Source organism: Pan paniscus, chromosome 3 (assembly GCF_029289425.2).
Source record: "Pan paniscus chromosome 3, NHGRI_mPanPan1-v2.0_pri, whole genome shotgun sequence".
NCBI lineage: Eukaryota > Metazoa > Chordata > Mammalia > Primates > Hominidae > Pan > Pan paniscus.
Window position 1 is genome coordinate 38,977,161 of NC_073252.2, and position 19,472 is coordinate 38,996,632.

Genomic DNA, 19,472 nt, shown 5'->3' on the forward strand with positions numbered 1-19,472 from the left:
AATCCCAATACTTTGGGAGGCCAAGGCAGGAGGATCCTTTGAAGCCAGGAGTTCAAGGCCAGCCTGGGCAACATAGCAAGACCCCATCTCTACAAAGAAAATTTTTAAATGAGCCAGGTGTAGTGGCATGCCCATATTCCTAGCTACTCGGGAGGCTGAGGCAAGAGGATCTCTGGAGCTGAGGAGTTTGATGTTACAGTGAGCTATGATTGTGCCACTGCACTCCAGCACAAGTGGCACAGCAAGACTCTATCTCTAAAATAAATAAATAAATAAATAAAGCTATATTTAAAACAAAAGTAGTAAATACTCAGAACTCATCACTTCCTAATTATTTGACTGTATATTTACCATCATTATGTTCTGGGAGTTATTTTTGTCTACTGTATCTGTATGGTGGAAACACTTTACAATGAATGGTATACTGCACTTCTCTTTCCAACTCCACCTTCAGCGATGTCATGTTGGTACCTTGAAATCAACCATGGTAGGAGTATTTACACCATAAAATTGGCAAAAGCTACAAATTAGGACTTTAGTTATTGTTTTGTTAATTTTCTAGACTTACAAAAGTAAAGAAGAAAATGTTAATAATTTGTCAAAGCGTTTTCTTTTTCTGCGAATCTGTTGTTAAACATTTACCAGCACACTACAGCAGCTGGTATCATTTATATCTGATTTAAAAAGAAAGCATTTATCTAACTCAATGGTTTACTTTTTTTTTCTTTTTCTTTTCTTTTCTTTTTTTTTTTTTTTTTTTGAGCTGGAGTCTAGCTCTGCCGCCCAGGCTAGAGTGCAACAATGTGATCTTCGCCTTCCAGGTTCAAGCGATTCTCATGTTTCAGCCTCCCAAGTAGCTGAGATTACAGGCGCGCACAACCATGCCCGGCTAATTTTTGTATTTTTAGTAGAGCCGGGGTTTCACCATGTTACCCAGGTTGGTCTTGAACTCTTGACCTCAGGTGATCCACCCGCCTCGGCCTCCCAAGGTGCTGGGAATACAGGCATGAGCCACTGCATCAGGCCTCAATGGTTTACTTTTTAAAAGAGCAATATTTTGCAGAGGTTTATATATGAACTCTTACTTTTGGTTAAATTGATGTTCAGTGTTTACATTATTATGATCTATGTAATGTTGGGCCTCACTAAAAGCTACATTATACACTATGATTACAATCTATGATTATGCTTTTTGGTTTTCTTGTAGTTAATAATTGCCTTGTATTTTGTTTTGTTAGTTTTCAATGCTTCTATGATAATTTTCCTCACATTCCCAAATAGCTCTCAAGTCAAAAAATGTAATACAATGAAATCTATCAAATAAATAATCACCTCTCTCAAATTACTGTCTGTCATTTTGCTCCAGCATGCATTGGATTTCTGCAGAGCTGACATCCTCTGACTTTGAGTTGTTGCTATCCTGGAAAGCTGTTGTTGCTATCCTGGAAAGCTGTTGCTCCTCTCTGCTGTATTAGATCTCTCGTTTCTTGGGATGCACAGCATCTTCTTTCTTGGTTTTTATCTGTTATAGTGGAATTCATCATCCAGTAGTTTCCCGAAAGAATGCATTGATGGTTAATTTGGAGGGAGAACTTACATGTCATGAATCATATTTGATTGATTGTTTGGCTGGATATAAAGTTATATGTTGCAAATGATTTTTCTATACAATTTTGAAGGTATTGTTCTATAAGTTCTAGCTTCTAGCATTGTACTGAGAGATGCATGGCTATTCTGATTTCTGATTCTTTGTATGTAACCTGGTTTCTTTTTTCTTTCTCTCTCTCTGGAAGCTTTTACTATTGTTGTTCCTGATGGTCTAAAATTTCAAGAGAAAGTGCCTTGGTTTGGGTCTTTGAACTGTTCGTTTTGCTGGGTACTTTTAGGAGATTCATGTCCTTCAGTGGGATTTCTCTGTCTTATTATTTTTTTTTTATAACATCTTCACCTCATCTCTTTTTCTGATTCTGGAACACCTATTAGATGGATGTGGACTTCCCAGAGTTAGGCTCTTACTTATTTTTTCTCTTGCAAAATAAGTCATTTTGTTCTAATTTCATAGAAATTTCTTTAACATATTTTCCAATGCTTCTATTTCTTTGGGTAAGGGGCTATCAAACTTTTTAAGTTCTAAGAAGCGCTGTAACTTCAAGTTGACTTAGAGGAAAGATGAACATCCTCGTAGGTCTGCCTGTGACTATATCATTACCGGTAGCACTTCTGTCCCCTGGCTCTCAATCTTGTTTGGGACCTTGTTGATTAATTTTGACAATTAATTTTTATTAAGGCTTGTCATTCACACAGGTGGGTGTTTATCTGGGGAATTCAAGAAGCGACTCTGTCCTAGTAGGATGAAGTCCATCACACAGTTCCAGAAGAGCCAAGGAGGGCAGTGCGAGCTTGTCCAAAATGACAGGGAGCTACCAGAAGAAGCAGTTCAGAAGAAGAGAATGTAAGAGTCAGCCAGGAAGTCCAGCTCTTCTCTGAAATCCTCAGGAGGAACTGTTTTCCTGTAAACATAGGGGTTGGGGACTTGAGTCATTTTACTTAAAATGAAAAGGAAGTGGTAACCCAAAAAATGAGAAACTTTGGGGACACTTGGGCTGCATTAATGAGGTTGAATTTTTTCATAAATTTGTTTTCTAACTGGATCCTGTTTTGGGCTGACCATGCTTATTGCCCACATATCAATGGAGATCTTAGTGCTTTTCTATTTTATTCTATTAGTTCTTGATATACATGAATTTTATCTATGATATTTGCTAACAGTTTACTTCCCAGTTTCTTATTTCCCCATTTGCCATTTTTAGTTGTTTTGTTTGCCTCATTTGTTCATTCGCTTGTTTAACATGGAGCTGTTCCCAGTTTTTCTCTAACTTTTGTCTCTTTTCTGATTTTATTTCATCTTAGAAAGCCCGGGATAATCTAGATGAAACATGATCAGCACTTCAGCTCCAGTTCCATATTTGTTGGTATAATAAGGACAAGAAGAATGATGATAATGACATAATAATAACTCTAACATTTATTGAGCTTTTGCTTAATGCCAGGAACTGTTCTGTAGACATTATATGTATTAACTCATTTCATCCTCTTAACAATAGTATGAGACAGGTATTTCCATTACTCTCATTTTACGTCTCCACAATAATAAAGCAGAGAAGGAGTACATAACCACCCAAAGTCACTAGAAGAAGGTGGAAGAAGCAAAATTCAGGCGGAGGTCCGAGATGCTTCTCCTCCCCACTGTGTCTGCCACCTCTAGAGTGAATAGCCACGACCCTGAGATAAGTCAGTTACACACATTGTACCACCGATTTCTAAAACAACCATATGAGAGAGGTACCAGTATTATGCCCATTTTATAGATGAGAAAAAGGAGGCTAGGAAGGGTGAAGGAATTCATCTATGGACAGAGGATTTGTGCCCTCTCTTTTCTCTTCTACAGAGAAATTGAGCCAGGATTTAATCCCAGCATGCTGGTTTACAAAGCCCAGCTTTATAACCTTTATTTATTCTCTACTGTTCCACAGGGAGAGACCTATTTTTGGTCTCCTAAGCCCGATTTCCTTATTTGTTTGTTGTAAATTTTTCAAGTACAGAAAAGTATAAAAACAAAAACAAACACCAGTTGTAGGCAAGCAGTGATAATTTTTTCATATTTCATCTAGACCATTTTCTATGCATATTTTAACCTAGTTGAAATCATAGTGTACATATACGTTTGTATCCTATGCTTTTTATTTATGTTGTAATATAAGCATAGCTCACTGCAGCCTCGAATGCCTGGGCTCAAGCGATCCTCCTGCCTCAGTCTCCTGAGTTGCTGGGATTACAGAAACTGTGCCACCACACCAGGCCCTATACATTCTTTTAAAAATTGTAGTGAAAAAGACATAACATAAAACTTACCATCTTAATCCTATACATTATATTAAATGGTTGTACAATATGTCATTAAACACATTCCCCCATTGTTAGAAATTTGGAGTGTCTCAAATTTTCCATGGCTGCTAATAACCTCACAGTTAACATACTTATAAATAAATATTTGTTCACATTTCAACTTATTTCCTTAGGATAAATTCCTAAAAGTGGAACTGACAGATCAAAGAGCATGAGTATTTTCAAATTTTATATATATATATATATCTCCAAATTACTCTGCCCTCCTATTATTGCCATATGAAATGCCCATCCCACTGCAGTCTCGCTAGTATAGCAGGCTGATTAAATGGAACTAGGTTAGTCTCAATTTTGGTGGAGGTCCCCTGAGTGAGGTGTGAGACTAGATAACTGGTTTTGTGACCTTTGCTAACTACCCATCTCTAGCCAATAAAGGGGATTGGAGAGACTGAGAGGAGTTATACATTAGAAGAGCATTTTGGAGAGAGGTTTTGGTATATTATGAGTTTCATTTACCCTCAAGAAGGATGGGTGGGGTGTGCTCCCTCTGACCTAGGTCCTAGGGAAAGGGCTTCAACAGTACCACTTGGAAAGCTCGCTATGTGAAAACTGTAGTTTGGGAAACATATTTGACCAGTCTTTTCATTTATACTTGGAAATCTAAAGGTCTTGGCTAGCTACTCTAAGACTATATTTTACAAATAATGAAATCTATGCTTAGAAAGTTTAAGTAACTTGTCCAAGATCATCTGCAAATACACGACGGAGCTAGAATTGAAACCCAGACTTGATTAAGGGCTTGCATATTTACCCATTCTGTAATACTTCCTCTCATTTATCTGTGAAATCTCTCTTATTTTCATTGATATTTATCATACTTTGGCCTGAATTCTTCATCTTCCAACTTTGAATTCTTTGGCAGGAGACTCCACCAATACAATTTCAACCTCCCGCCAGCATCCTTAAAACCACTTATGAGATCAGCTATTTATGTATAGGACTGATCTAACATCTAAAAATTTTGAGTTTATTAAATAAACTCTAAGTGACTTTATGTTCCTTTCAGGGAATTCTTTTTCGGATTTACAGGGTGTAACAAGTTGAATTGTGTCTCCGAAAATTCATATGTTGAAGTCCTGAACCCCAGAACCTCAGAATTAGCCCTTCCTTGGAAATAAGGTTGTTGGGAGATGTACTCAGTTAAAATGAGGTCATTAGAGTGGGCCCTAATCCAATGTAATTGGTGTCCTTATTAAAAAAAAAAAAAAAGAATTTTGGACACAGAGACAGACAGGCATAGAGGGAAGACGATGTGAAGAGACAGAGAAAAGACAGCCATCTATGAGTTAAGAAAAGAGACTGGGTTGTCCACAGTAGAAATGGATCCTTCCCTCTCTCCTCTCAAAAGCAGCCAACCCTGCCAACACCTTGATTTTGGACTTTCAGCCTCCAGAACTATGGGAATAAATTTCAGTTGTTTAGGCCATCCAGCTTGTTAAAATAGACTTTGTTAAAATAGACCTTGAAAATGAATACATAACTGCTTGCTGAGTAGTTGAAACTTGGTTATGAAATCTTGAAGTTCCATACAGAAAGTGCAATCATCCTAGAGAAAATGGGAAAATCCAGTTCTTACAATTTTTGCAATTCCATTACAGAACAATAGTTCTCCTATTTTTAGCATACATTTCATGGTTTGAATTTGCCTCCCACTATTATGCTTCAAAGAAGTTTAAATAATGACTTTCCTCTATCCCCAAGCTCTAACTCCGTGGTTTGACTTTCAAGATCCTTGACAATATGGTCTTAATATAACTTTCCACACTCCTATCCTACTGTTGTTTTTCATGAACCTCACGGTCCAGTCAAACTGGGATACCAGTCCAAGAATAGGCCTGGGTATACCTGCCTTTGCTCTCTTTATCTTTCTGTTTAGAATGGCCTTTCCATTCTTCATCATTACACATTGAAAAATCCAAAGTTAAAGTCTTCCTTCAAGACCTAATGGAAAAAAAAAAAGACACATCATTTCTAAGATTTTTTTTCACTCAATTTAAGCAACCTCTGAACTTCCATTTTATAGCTTTGTTTCATTGATTTTTATTTTAGTTATTTGGATATGTTTAGTGTTCTCTGATTGACTGTAAGTTCTTTAGGCCAAGAAGCTAATAGATATGTATGTGTTAGTTGGGTTCCTTCCCACTCAAAAAAGTAGAGACTGAGACGAGAGCTTTGTGGGCTGGTCATTTGTAGGCTTTTTGGTTTTTGTTGCTTTTTATTTTATTTATTTTTTCTAGACTCCTTGAGTTAAGGAAAGGTCGCTTGTTTGGAGCAGCGATCTCAGGACTCAAGAGTGACGCGAATGAGAAGAGTGACCAAGGAAGAATGGAAAGTCAATGCAAAAGCAAGTTACTGAGCTGGTTACCCTGTGGGTAAGTAAACCTCAATGCCACTGGGGATTGTCTGAGAAAAGGTATCAATTACACCTCATTTTTTAACCCAAGAATAGAAGAAAGGAGCATGTATATAACGCCTCCCATCCCGTAGTGTTATCCCTTGTGCTTCCAGGTTTGTGCATGTATCAGAATGGTTGAACAGGCTACAAGCATCCCATGCAGTGGTATCAGTGAAGTCATGGGGCATAAAGTGAAAGATACATGGTGTAGTTATGACAAGGTTTTTGTCAAGACTACACCTGCCCAGAGCTGGCTGCTGGAGTAAAAATGTAGACTGACAGGATGTTTGATGGGTATGAAAAGCATCAGATATATCCATTCCTTACACTGCCCCATCTGCTCATGCTCTACCTTAATAGTTCCCCAAAGAGACAGATGCTATATATAGAAGCACCGTATATCAACTATATTCTTCCTTCTAATCAAAAGAGCAAAGGCTCTTGTGCGTGTTAGTTCATACAACCAGAATCTCAGCGAGATCTCCAGTCATGGAAAACCAGACTCAGAATTTTCATTTGGACTGAGGTGGAACACTTTCTTGGTCTGGGCTCCCTCATAAGCAGCCCCTGAGACAAATATTCAGTGGCAAGTAGTTTATCACAGAGGTGATCCCATGGAATACACATGGAGGAATAAGTAAGTGAGAAAAAAATGGGAAGGAAGCCAGTCGAGAATACTTAATCAAGCCATTTCTACTGTGGACAACCAGAATTTTATCCTACTGGGGAACTCAGGGAGAGTGTAAAGTATACCCCATTTTTTGATTTATCTCAAAAAATGAGTGATAAAGTTGGGATATTTATCCACCAGCTCTTTCTGACATTGGTTGAGGGCTGTTTCCAAGGACAATTTCCAGCACTTCTGAACTGCCCTTTGTGTGGGCATGATGGTGGGGGGTTGGGGAGGAACCTTCAGGCATAGTGTCTCCAGCATTATCAACGAGCAGCCATCAATAAGTTGAGTTGAATGCACCATGGATATGAGGAAAGCATCAAAAGCTGTAGAAATCTGCTACACAAACCCAGCTATATTCACAAAAGTCATGGCATTTTCCAATATTGGCCATGATACACTAGAACACACATCACTGAAGAAAAACAGGTGCTTCACTTGACTTCATGATAAATTCAGAACTCAGTTATAGCAAAGAAACAAGTGGATCCCTTATGTGTCAGAACTGTTTAAATCAAAGTTATATCATTTCATTAATTTTTAATACCACATATAAATGGTGAACTGCGACCCGAAGGTGTATATTTTTACCTACATCATACACTCACAATTGTGTTTACATCTATGCTGATGCAAAATAAAGTCATTGTTGGAACTTCCAAAAGCAGCAACATCAAAAGGAGGAATATTTTTCGCTTGATGTGTAATCTATTTCTTTGCTTGCTCTGTCAGCTTAATATTAATGGCTGCCCTTAAGTTAGCCCAAAAAAGGCCACGTTTGCTCTTTTCCTTGGGCCATTCCAAATAAGTCCTCCTGGCCATGAGACTTTTGAGCTTGTGATAACTGCTAGGAATGGAGTACTGTGGAATGGGTTCCAGCAAGATCAGGATTAAGTTATTAGATCCTTCATGAAAGAGATTGTGATGGGCAAAGTAGAGTTCATAATGGCACCATTCACTCTGGACAAAGTTGGGAGACAAAACAAAGATGGACTTGTAACTCTTCTCAATGCAGGTGATGATATTTTCCACAATGCTCTTGCCAGGAACAAAGTTTCTCTCATGAAGGCAAATCTGCATACCTTCTTTCTCTAGGTTTGGTAATAATTCATTCTTCACCCAGAAAGAATCGTGCCCACTATATGAAATAAATGCATGAAACTGGAGATTTCTTTGGAGTTCTTCTAAGGGTATGTTCCTGGCCCTGCGCCGGGTCTGGGTCCACTGGCACACCATCCTGAGATACCAGGGCAGATCCAAGTAGATGCAGAGGGAGGTCACAGTCACAGCCAACACCAGCATGGTGGCAACGATGGTGACGATCAGCAGAGTTATGTTGCAGGATAATTCAGACATGTGAAAGTCCTTTAGTGGGCTTCCTCTATAACTTTCTGGGTAGTCACACTTATAAGAATCAGGCCAGCCCTCTAACACTTCACTTGATACTTGGTCTATATTTCTGACAAATTCTCTTAGCTCACAGGTACATTGGAATGGATTGTCCCCTGCTTTTATTGACCTCATCTTCTGGCAGCTCTGGAAGAAATCAGCCGATGGGTGGGAAACTGAATTGTGATCAATGATCAATACAGAAAGGCTGCTAAAGCTGCCACATCCAGGAAGGTCAGTTAAAGAATTGAAAGCAACATTGAGTTCTTGCAAAGCTTCCAGTTTTACGACTTGTTTAGGAACGCTCTTTATTTTATTGCTGTGAAGATCAAGTACCTTGATCCTGGGAGGTAAACATCTGAAAATAGTGTCAGTAAGTATATTTGAAGACAAATTTAAACTTAATAAACTTTTAGTCCAAGAACAGTCTCCTTTCTTTTCATCATAGCTTACCGAATTCTGGCTAATATCCAATTGTTGCAGAGACTTCATCTGTGTAGTCATTTCAGCTATTTTTGAAAGTTCTTTTAATTGATTCATTTGTAAAATAAGTGTCTCCAACTCAGTAAGGTGCCCACAATTTTCAAAAACCGTGTCTGTTAAGAGATTATTGGAAAAATCCAAATGCAGGAACGGGCTAATTTTGGATGGGCAAAGCATGTGGACCATGCGTGTACCAGACACTGTGAAATTTTTGATGTTCATATTCGAAAAGATTTCATAGATATCACTTTGCGGAAAACTGAACACATCGCTGACAACTTGGTGTATAGACAAGGCCTTCAAGGAAGTGCCAGAATAATCAAAATCTCTGAAGTCCAGCTGACCCTGTAGCTTCACGTTTGAAATTGAGAAATACCATACGGTTGTATGCCAAACCAGCTGGAGGATCCTAATGAAAGAATTCCAAGTTGTTTCAATGTTGTTTAAGGTAAGACTTGATAACTTTGGATTTGTTTGAAGTTTCGCCAGAATACTTAGGAAGTAAGAACATTTGTTATCTTCTAGCACACATTTGATATTAGATAGTTCCAGATTTGCTACAGTCTTGACTGACACATCCAAAATAAAATGGAATTCTTTGTTTGTGGGGAACACAATGTGCAGACTCTCAGTGTTAAAGTCTTGAAGGCCCTCAGGGTCTTCTTTTTCCCCATAAGTCTCTCCTAAGACCAGCAAGACCTTGCTGATATTCAAATGAGCAATTGGCAGCACACTAGATTTTTCTAAGTGTGTGGTGCTCAACCCCAGAAATTTTAGTTGAGACATATTGCCAAACTCTTTGCATATAGGCAGGGCATCAAATGCATTAAATGACAGGTCCAAGTGCTTGAGGTTCACAGTAGGGTGGCAAGAAATCTTCACCAACTTGTTGTGGGACAAATCCAAGTATTCCAATTCGTGGTTGAATTTGAAAACACTGATATCAAGATACTGGATTCTATTATGAGAAATTATCAAAATCCTCAGTTTTGACAGTGATAAGATGTCAGAAGTCCAAAGCTCAGATATATAATTTTGTGATATATTTAAGATTGTTGTTTTCTGGGACAGGTCTTTAGGAACGTGGATGAGACCGTTTTTTGACCTATCAACTAAAAATTCACTTTCTTCAGATAATTGTATTCTGATCTGAAGTATTAACATGAAGATAATGGCAAAATGGAAGATGCTAGGCATTTTGGAACACTAGACATTCCTAAAGGTAGAAGCTGTTCTTCAGATCATCTTGATACAGATACAGATTCTAGAAAAAAAAAATGAAATGATGAAATACATTACATACATTTTTAAAATACATGAAATTAGTCATGGCTGACATTAAACTTTTTTTTATTACAGACTTATAAAGTGGAGGCTACATTCTTTTGGGTTACATGGCCTAAAACTAGAGAAGTATATATATTGGTAAATAATGATGCCAGCTCTAATCAAATAAGTTTTAATATGGATGGTGTAATAGGTTGAATGGTGGCTCACCAAAAGATATGTCTACATGTTAACCATGTCCTAATCCCCAGAAACCATGAATGTTACCTTCCTTAGAAAAGAGGTCTTTGCAGAGATAATAAAGTTAAGGATCTTGAGATGAGGAGATCATCCCAAATTATCCAGGTGGTCCATAAATCCAATGACAAGTGCTTTTTTAAGAGAAAGGCAGAGGGATATTTGACAAAGAGACAAGAGAAGAGGCAACTGAGACACAGAGGAGAAGGCCTTGTGACAGTGGAGGCAGAGACTGGAGTGCAGCAGCTACAAGGCAAGGAACATCAACAGGCACCAGAAGCTAGAGGAGGCTCTGGAGTGAGGGCAGCCCTGCTGACACCTTGAGTTTCAACTTCTGCTCTCCAGAACGTTGAGGGCAAAGCCACCACATTAATGATCATCTGTTACAGCAGCCTCAGGAAACTAATACAGGTGGGTTCATAGAAAGTTCTCTGGCCCCAAGCTTCCCAAAATTATTTAGAACTCCAGCTAAGACTCAACTGGTGTACTTTCACTCTTTGACGTGCATCTCCCCATGACTTTCTCAAGAGGTGTTCCTAATGGTGGCATTGGGACTGCTCTTCTATTACCCTTTATGACCTATACACGGTTTGGGTCTAACTTTGGTCTTACTCAAAAGGTAATTAGATCCTGATAAAAGGCCTCTCAGAAGATCCATTTATTCATCCATTTATTTATTCAACCAGTATTTATTGATCACCTACTGGCCATGTTTTAAGAACTGGAGATAGAGCAGTGAACAAGATAAAGTCCGAATTCTCAAGGAGTTTTTATCTAGTGGGGAGACAGAAAATAAATGAATGACTAAACTCAAGTTCCTGTAGTGATAAGTTCTGTAGAGAAAAATAAAGCAGGGTAAATTGTAGGTATGAGACAGTGCTTGGGGGTGGCTATTTTTGAGTGATTAGTTAGAGAAGGCCTTTTTGAGATGATGACACTAGAGTAGAAATCAAAATGAAGTGAATGAGTAACCTATGGGAAGATCTGGGTAACCTACAGCATTTCTGGCAAAAGAAAAGGCAAGTATAAAGGACCTGAGATGGAATTGAGCTTGGCTTGTCTGAGAAGGAACGGGAAGGTCAATGTTAGCATGGAGTTAGGGAAGATGAGAGGAGTTAGGGCCAAGATCACTCAGGCTTTGTTGATCATTGCAAGGACTTGGGATTCTATTCCAAAAATGATGAGAGGGTGGAGAACACTGGGAGGTTTTGAGAAAGGGAGTTGTTTCCTCCTCTCTCTTATTGAGAATACTTTTTTTCATTCATTCATCAAATATGTATTTATTCTCCATGCAGTGGTAGGCACTGTTCTAGGTTATGCCTATTGTACCAGTATTCAAACTGCTCTAGCTAAGACACCATTTTGTGGTCAGCATTCCAGTGGCGTATGAGAACAGAGAGAGCTGTGTTGGGATGAACTCTAGAGTGTGCAGTCCTCACCTCCAGAGACCCTTTCAGCCGTGATTACACAGCTACCCAGTTCTCACAAGGAACTTATTCAAAATCCCCTAGAACCATTAGACAAGCAGAGCATTAGTATCAGCAAAGCACCAAATTCCTCTTCACATATCCCCTCCCATATCTCAATGAGCACAGAGAACCTAAATAATTTAGCTGCTAGAAACAACCCTCGGTTACAAAAGTTCCCCAATTTAGATGTGCAAACTTATCTGGGTTTTGGAGCCTTCCTTGGGCTTACCCTTTGGTAGGGGTGCCCAATATGCCTCTGTTATCCTGATTTCTTCTAACGAGGAAGAGGGCCTGGTACCCCTATTAGTGTTCATGAAGACCCTGAGCAAGGAAGATGATGCAGACATTAACGTTCATGTTAAAAGTCAAGGTGGTGTTTTTATGACATTAACTGTATTTGGCTGAAAGACCCGGAAATTTCCCAATTCTTCCTCTCCAGCTTCCTTAAAGAGCTACTCACACAAGGAGCAATATTTCAATGGATGTTATAGCTTGAATGTTTGTGCCCTGTGAAATTCTTATGTTGAAATCCTAACCCCCAAGGTGATGGTATTAGCAGGAGAAAATTGTGAAGTAATTAGGTCGTAAGAATAGAGCCTTTATGAGTCACATTAGTACCTTTATAAAAAAGACCCCAGAGAGCCTCAGGCTGTCATTCTGCCATGTGGAAATACAAGAAGGAGGCATCCGCAAACCAGAAGAGGGCCTTCGCCAGAACCCAACACTACCACCCTGATCTTAGACTTCTACCTTCCAGAACTGTGAAAAGTAAGTGTCTGTTGTTTATAAGTCACCCATTCTGGTACTTTGTTACGGCAATTTAAACAGACTAAAATAATGGGAATGAAAATAATACCCTGGGGCAGTGCCAAGCTAGGTCGAAGCAAAAGTGGCCTGGTCTTAAGGCCTAAGTGGGGTTCCCTGCTTATTCCTATGCCTGAATCCAGATCAAGGCTCTTTCCACCTCCTAGCCAACTCCAGAGTTCATGGAAGCAGTGATCAGCACTGTCAGGCGTGGTATTCAAAAGTGATGAGAGGCACACAGGACCCCGTGCATGAGTGCGAGAGCTTGGCTCGCAGAACCTACCACACGCAAGATGAAAGTTGTCCTTTTTCCCTTAACAATAGCTATCATCACAAAAATATATAAATTTATATAACTGCCTGCCCCCAAGTGTTAGAGTAGGTACTCAGGCAGACATGAGCAGGACAGGAGAGGGGCCCCCCAACCAGGAATATCAGGTGACCATCAGGTGATGATCAGGCAGTTGTTAAACAGTCTCTCTAAGCCGGGGGCCATGGCTCACACCTGTAATTCCAGCACTTCGGGAGGCTGAGATAGGTGGATCACTTGAGGTCGGGAGTTTGAGACTAGTCTGGCCAGCATGGTGAAACCCCGTCTCTACTAAAAATACAAAAATTAGCCGGGCGTGGTGGCAGGTGCCTGTAATCCCAGCTACTGGGGAAGCTGAGGCAGGAGAATTGCTTGAACCCAGGAGGCAGAGGTTGCAGTGAGCCAAGATCGTGCCATTGCACTCCAGCCTGGGCAACAGGGCTAGACTCTGTCTCAAAAACAAACAAACAAAAACAAAAAAACAGTCTCTCTAGAATAATAATTGTTTGCAGCCAGCATCAGGGAGAGTCAGTCTCCTAATAGATAGAAAACACACCTGAAGCTGGTGGTTAGCAGCCTCCTGACAAACTCTCAGGAGCTGGGCAAGCAGGCTTGAGCATGCATACCAAGAGGCAAAATGGCGGACTTCAACGGGTATGTGACCTTCTTCTAGGAAGACTTGTCTGGCAAGGGAAAAATGTCTCCAATGAGCATGTACACAACTTCAGTAAACACAGTGTGTGTGCAGCCCATCCCAAGGGCTGGCAGGCCACTGCACATGCAGACAGCCCACCCCAAGGGAAGAATCAGGGGAGAAGAAACGCAAGACTCCAGAAGCCTGCCAACAAATAAGCCCCAAGTAATAGGTTAAACTGGGCACTTGGATCTCTCAAGTTGCCCACTTGGCCCTCCTCCAAGTGTACTTTATTTCCTTTCGTTCCTGATCTAAAACTTTTTAATAAACTCTCTGTAAGGAATATGGCTGTGCTTTGGTCAAGGATAGGCCAAGGTAAACATCCAGAGTGACTCAGCGAGTTTAGAGTGCAGGCGTATAACTCACTTTTTATCATAGCCATGTAGACATAACATAGAGAAGCTTACCATAGCCATAACATAGGGAAGGTTCATCCCTTGGCTCTAAGCCACTATTGTCCGTAAATGGTATAATTGCCCTGCTGACGCTGTACAGGTGCATTGGCAGCCAGAGAAAGAGAGAGAGAGAGAGCCAAAGCTGTCCATCTTTGCAGATGGACTGAGGGGAGCCAGGACACAGCTCGGCTTGCTTGTACCCAGAGAGAGAAAGAGTTAAGCTGCTGACCCTGAGGGCCAGGGAGAGCCGGACGCACAGTTGTGTGTGGAAGCTGCCGAACTAAGCAGCCAGGACAAGGCGGACAGTCTGAGAGAACTGCTGTAAGTAAGCTGCTAATGAGAGCTGTTGCTGAATAAAATCACCTTTCACCTGCCTACGGCCCCCTGAGTGTTCTTTCAGCTATCTGCTCATCCACCCCCTCCCCTCAGACCTCAGTATGGGCTGGAACCTGGCCCTGGGCGTGACACTCTCTCTCTTACTCTAAAACTTGCCTTGGTGTCTCACTCTGCCTTATGCCCCTCACACAAATTCTTTCCACTGAGGAGGCAAGAATTAAGTTTCTACGACCCATATGGATTCACCACTGCTAACGCAAGCATTTAATGAAAGCATAGCTTCAGTTTTATGTCGAGCTAAATTAATTGACTCAAATATCTTCTATTTGCCTAACCTCCATCTTGCCCTTTCATTTAAAGTCATTAATTTTAAGTACTCAGTTTATGAAACCATTCTTATTTCTATAATTAAGAAATCAAAATGTTATACACAGGAATAACTGATTTTTAATACTTCCAGGATCTTTGAATTTTATATACCAAACTTGCTAAATCCATGAAAATCAATGTCTCAGTTTCCTAGACCAAAGAATTTTTTGATCAACGTCTTAATGACCATGACTGAGCCTCATCTATTTTAGAACCTTTAAACTCTTTTACTATCCAAAAAATAAGCTGAGCAGAAAAGGATGCTTTAATTTGACAGTGTAAAATGCCTCTAGGTGAGCTTCTGTGAATTTTCATTATTATGATAGGTTTAGCCTCATATTATATGATACAATGAATCAATACATTTAATTTGTCTTCTTTTGGAGACTTTGGAGGCATCAAATCAAGGCTTTGACTGGTCTTAATGGACAATACCCATACAATCTATCTGGCCCATTAAGTTTAGTCCTGTAAATATTTACTAAGGGCCTTCTCTGCACAAGACCAAATAGCTATTAACCAAAGGTTAAAAGAATCTGAGACAGTTCAAGAACTGTTCTGCTTTGCTTTCTATGCGGTTTTGTGAACTCTTGCTTTGTTATAAAACAAATTCACTTTCAAGTCTTTTGACCAAATTGGGTGTAGCCTGGGAAACATTTTCAAAACCTGCAATTCCACCTCACGTCTAGCTCCCCAGAACAGTGTTAGTGGCCTGAGAAACAGAAGGACTAGCTAGTGGGAAGGCCCCAGAGGAAAAAACTGAAACAAACCTGGCCACAAAAACAGAAGAGCTGAACAGCAGCATTGCCTCCGGGAGTAACTGACTTATATCTCATTTTCTTTAACACTGAGAAGAGAATACGAATGGCAGGATTAGGTGAAGAGAAATGCTGTCAAAATCAACAACTAGCAGCTGCTCTGGAAGAAAACCAGAAGACGTGTGTGACCCAAATATTTATTTCCCAACTCAAAAATATTTCCTATAAGCAAATCACACACGAGGTGTTATTCCCAGAGGAGTGTGGGGACTTTCTCTGATTTAGGACTCAGAACTGATACACAAATGCCAGTACAAACTACACAGTAACTATATACATATCAGAAATATAACCCACTTAGAAAAACACCCAGGACTTACACAAATTTTTGAGACTTCTGTACTTAATAACTAGCTATACAATTATTTTCTTTTACAAAATAAAATAATGTGTTGCTTACCAAGACAACCTGCTTGTCTGTTCCATTTGGCAGTCTGTAAGAAATTCAAGCACTTCCTTGAAGATTTATTTCACTGTTAACCACATTTGGTGTTGAAAACAAAACAAAACAAAAAGGCTGTTTTATGCCACCTACCGAATTCCACTGGAATTACATTACATAGTTAAGAATAAAATTTTCTCTTATTCATATGTAGCATAGTCTGTGGGTTACCTGATAGGCCTGTATTAAAATAGAATCACGTTTCTATGGTTCCGAATTTCACTACAGTCAGTTTACTATTGTCTACACTGATGAAGTAAATGAGGTAATGTTAATAATCCACAGATCATAATTGGCTGAATTCAAAATGCTTACCGTGGTGGCTATGCTTGGCAGAAGTGTGCATCTGGGTGTGTTTCGGCTGCTTTGTTTTTCCTCTTGCCTTTTCATCCATCCACTATTAAAAGTGGAAAGAGGGAGGGGTGGAGATTAAAGTTTTGCTGAAGCACACTCGTAAAGAGGGAAGATCATTCATGTGCTGGTTACGGGATGGATGTTAATCACGTCTTTTTTGACAAGTTGATTTTCAGAGAAAATTTGGTGCTGAATTTTTTTCCACTGATCTTTTCAAGCTTTCTTCAAAACATATTTTTGTAAACCCTAAGTGAAAAATATGCTAAGAAGAAAAGAGATTCTTAGTGTGTTTTTCACATAGGGTTTATAAAAATCCTGGGGTTTGTTGACAGCATGTTCAAGGAAGACATTCTGATAGCTCTACTCTTGCCTTTTCCAGTAATGACAACAACAAAATAACAACACAATAAATGGGCAAATAAAGCTAAGGGATTCCAGCTGACTGCCTCTGAAGTTGATCTCAGCCTGCATGGTGTCCAGTCAAAACCGGATGTGGGGATGACAAAACTGCCTCCCTTCCTTCCCTCCACGGTTCTCTCCTGTAATCAGCTTTTCTACCACACAGCAAGCAAGGCCAACTTCCCTAAACTAAGAATGCTGAGATTCTTTTCGACTTATAATGTTCTGACTGTCTCTCTCTGTTTCCCCTTACCTCAGAATTTGTTTAATAGAGGAAATATGTTATGTCTACAGATATTTTCTGAAACTGAAAGAATGAAACCACCCACCTGCCATTTCCTCCCTGAGACCCATAACTGGACAGGAGGGAGGTGTCTTTGACTAAGAATTTAGTTCCTGGCTCCCAAAGGCATTGACTTTGTGAATCCAGGCTGAGGGAGCAATGCCCAGGGGAGGGAAGTGGGCAGGGCAGTAAGGGAAGCTCCTCAGCACTCTGAATTCCTGTTTATCCCCACAGACTCATCCCCACCACTCCCAGTTGTGTACATGATTACAAGTGTGTGTGTCTCTGCCCACCCCTAGCCCATACCTGGGCATTTCTTTTTGGATTCAGGGCGGTAAAAATATGCTGTCAATTAGATGTAATCTGTAGTTAGTTGTGTTTTTTTTTTTAACAAAACCTTATTGATATATAATTCAGAAACCATAAAAAATTTCACCCTCCATAAAAATTTTCACAAACCATAAAAACTACACCCGTTTAAAGTGTATAATTCAGGCCGGGCATGGTAGCTCATGCCTACAATCCCAACACTTTGGGAGGCTGAGGCAGGCAGATCACCTGAGGTCAGGAGTTTGAGACCAGCCTAGTAGAGATGGCAAAACCCCGTCTCTACTAAAAATAAAAAAAATTAGGCGGACGTGGTGGCACATGCCTGTGATCTCAGCTACTTAGGAGGCTGAGGCAGGAGAATCACCTGAACCCAAGAGGCGGAGGTTGCAGTAAGCCAAGATCACACCACTGCACTCTAGCCTGGGTGACAGAGCGAGACTCTATCTCAAAAAATAAATAAATAAATAAATAAATAAATAAATAAAATAAAGTGTCTAATTCAGAGGCACCTACCTGCCTCTTTTTCCCCCTGCTGTCCAGTGGGTCACCACAGAACAAACACACACTTGTAATCATGTACACCCATCAATCAACAAACACACACCCCTCTCCCTCTCCCCCTCCCCCTCCCCCTCCCTCTCTTTCCACGATCTCCCTCTGATGCCGAGCCCACGGTCTCCCTTTGATGCCGAGCCAAAGCTGGACTGTACTGCTGCCATCTCGGCTCACTGCAACCTCCCTGCCTGATTCTCCTGCCTCAGCCTGCCGAGTGCCTGCCATTGCAGGCGCGCGCTGCCATGCCTGACTGGTTTTCGTATTTTTTTGGTGGAGACGGGGTTTCGCTGTGTTGGCTGGGCTGGTCTCCAGCTCCTAACCATGAGTGATCTGCCAGCCTCGGCCTCCCGAGGTGCCAGGATTGCAGACGGAGTCTGGTTCACTCAGTGCTCAATGGTGCCCAGGCTGGAGTGCAGTGGCGTGATCTCAGCTCGCTGCAACCTCCACCTCCCAGCCGCCTGCCTTGGCCTCCCAAAGTGCCGAGATTGCAGCCTCTGCCCGGCCGCCACCCCGTCTGGGAAGTGAGGAGCGTCTCTGCCTGGCCGCCCATCGTCTGGGACGTGAGGAGCCCCTCTGCCTGGCTGCCCAGTCTGGAAAGTGAGGAGCATCTCTGCCCGGCCGCCATCCCATCTAGGAAGTGAGGAGCGCCTCTTCCCGGCCGCCATCCCATCTAGGAAGTGAGGAGCGTCTCTGCCCGGCCGCCCATCGTCTGAGATGTGGGGAGCACCTCTGCCCCGCCGCCCCGTCTGGGATGTGAGGAGTGCCTCTACCCGGCCGCGACCCCATCTGGGAGGTGAGGAGCGTCTCTGCCCGGCCACCCCGTCTGAGAAGTGAGGAGACCCTCTGCCTGGCAACTGCCCTGTCTGAGAAGTGAGGAGCACCTCCGCCTGGCAGCCACCCTGTCCGGGAGGGAGGTGGGGGACAGCCCCCGCCAGGCCAGCCACCCCGTCCGGGAGGGAGGTGGGGGGGTCAGCCCCCCGCCTGGCCAGCCGCCCCGTCCGGGAGGGAGGTGGGGGGGTCAGCCCCCCACCCAGCCAGCCACCCCGTCCGGGAGGTGAGGGGAGCCTCTGCCCAGCCGCCCCTACTGGGAAGTGAGGAGCCCCTCTGCCCGGCCAGCCGCCACGTCCGGGAGGGAGGTGGGGGGGTCAGCCCCCCCTGGCCAGCCGCCCCGTCCGGGAGGGAGGTGGGGGGGTCAGCCCCCCGCCCGGCCAGCCGCCCAGTCCGGGAGGTGAGGGGCGCCTCTGCCCGGCCGCCCCTACTGGGAAGTGAGGAGCCCCTCTGCCCGGCCACCACCCCGTCTGGGAGGTGTACCCAACAGCTCATTGAGAATGGGCCATGATGACAATGGCGGTTTTGTGGAATAGAAAGGGGGGAAAGGTGGGGAAAAGATTGAGAAATCGGATGGTTGCCATGTGTGTGCAGAAAGAGGTAGACATGGGAGACTTTTCATTTTGTTCTGTACTAAGAAAAATTCTTCTGCCTTG

At 41.9% G+C, this 19,472-nt stretch overlaps 1 protein-coding gene across 12 annotated transcripts in view; it reads right to left on the bottom strand.

The window, feature by feature from the left end:
* Positions 1–7,369: 7,369 nt before the first annotated feature.
* TLR1 (toll like receptor 1) overlaps positions 7,370–19,472 on the bottom strand; it is a 49,701-nt gene continuing 37,598 nt past the window's right edge. Inside the window, exons 2-7 of one of the 12 annotated variants that reach the window (XM_055111060.2) lie at positions 16,383–16,464; positions 16,026–16,098; positions 15,578–15,654; positions 13,570–13,696; positions 12,129–12,220; positions 7,370–10,170 (exon numbers count right to left, since the gene is read on the bottom strand). In XM_055111060.2, coding sequence (XP_054967035.2) covers positions 7,743–10,103 — 2,361 coding nt within the window. In that variant the 5' untranslated portion in view covers positions 10,104–10,170; positions 12,129–12,220; positions 13,570–13,696; ... (1 more) ...; positions 16,026–16,098; positions 16,383–16,464 and the 3' untranslated portion in view covers positions 7,370–7,742. 12 annotated transcript variants of the gene reach the window in all.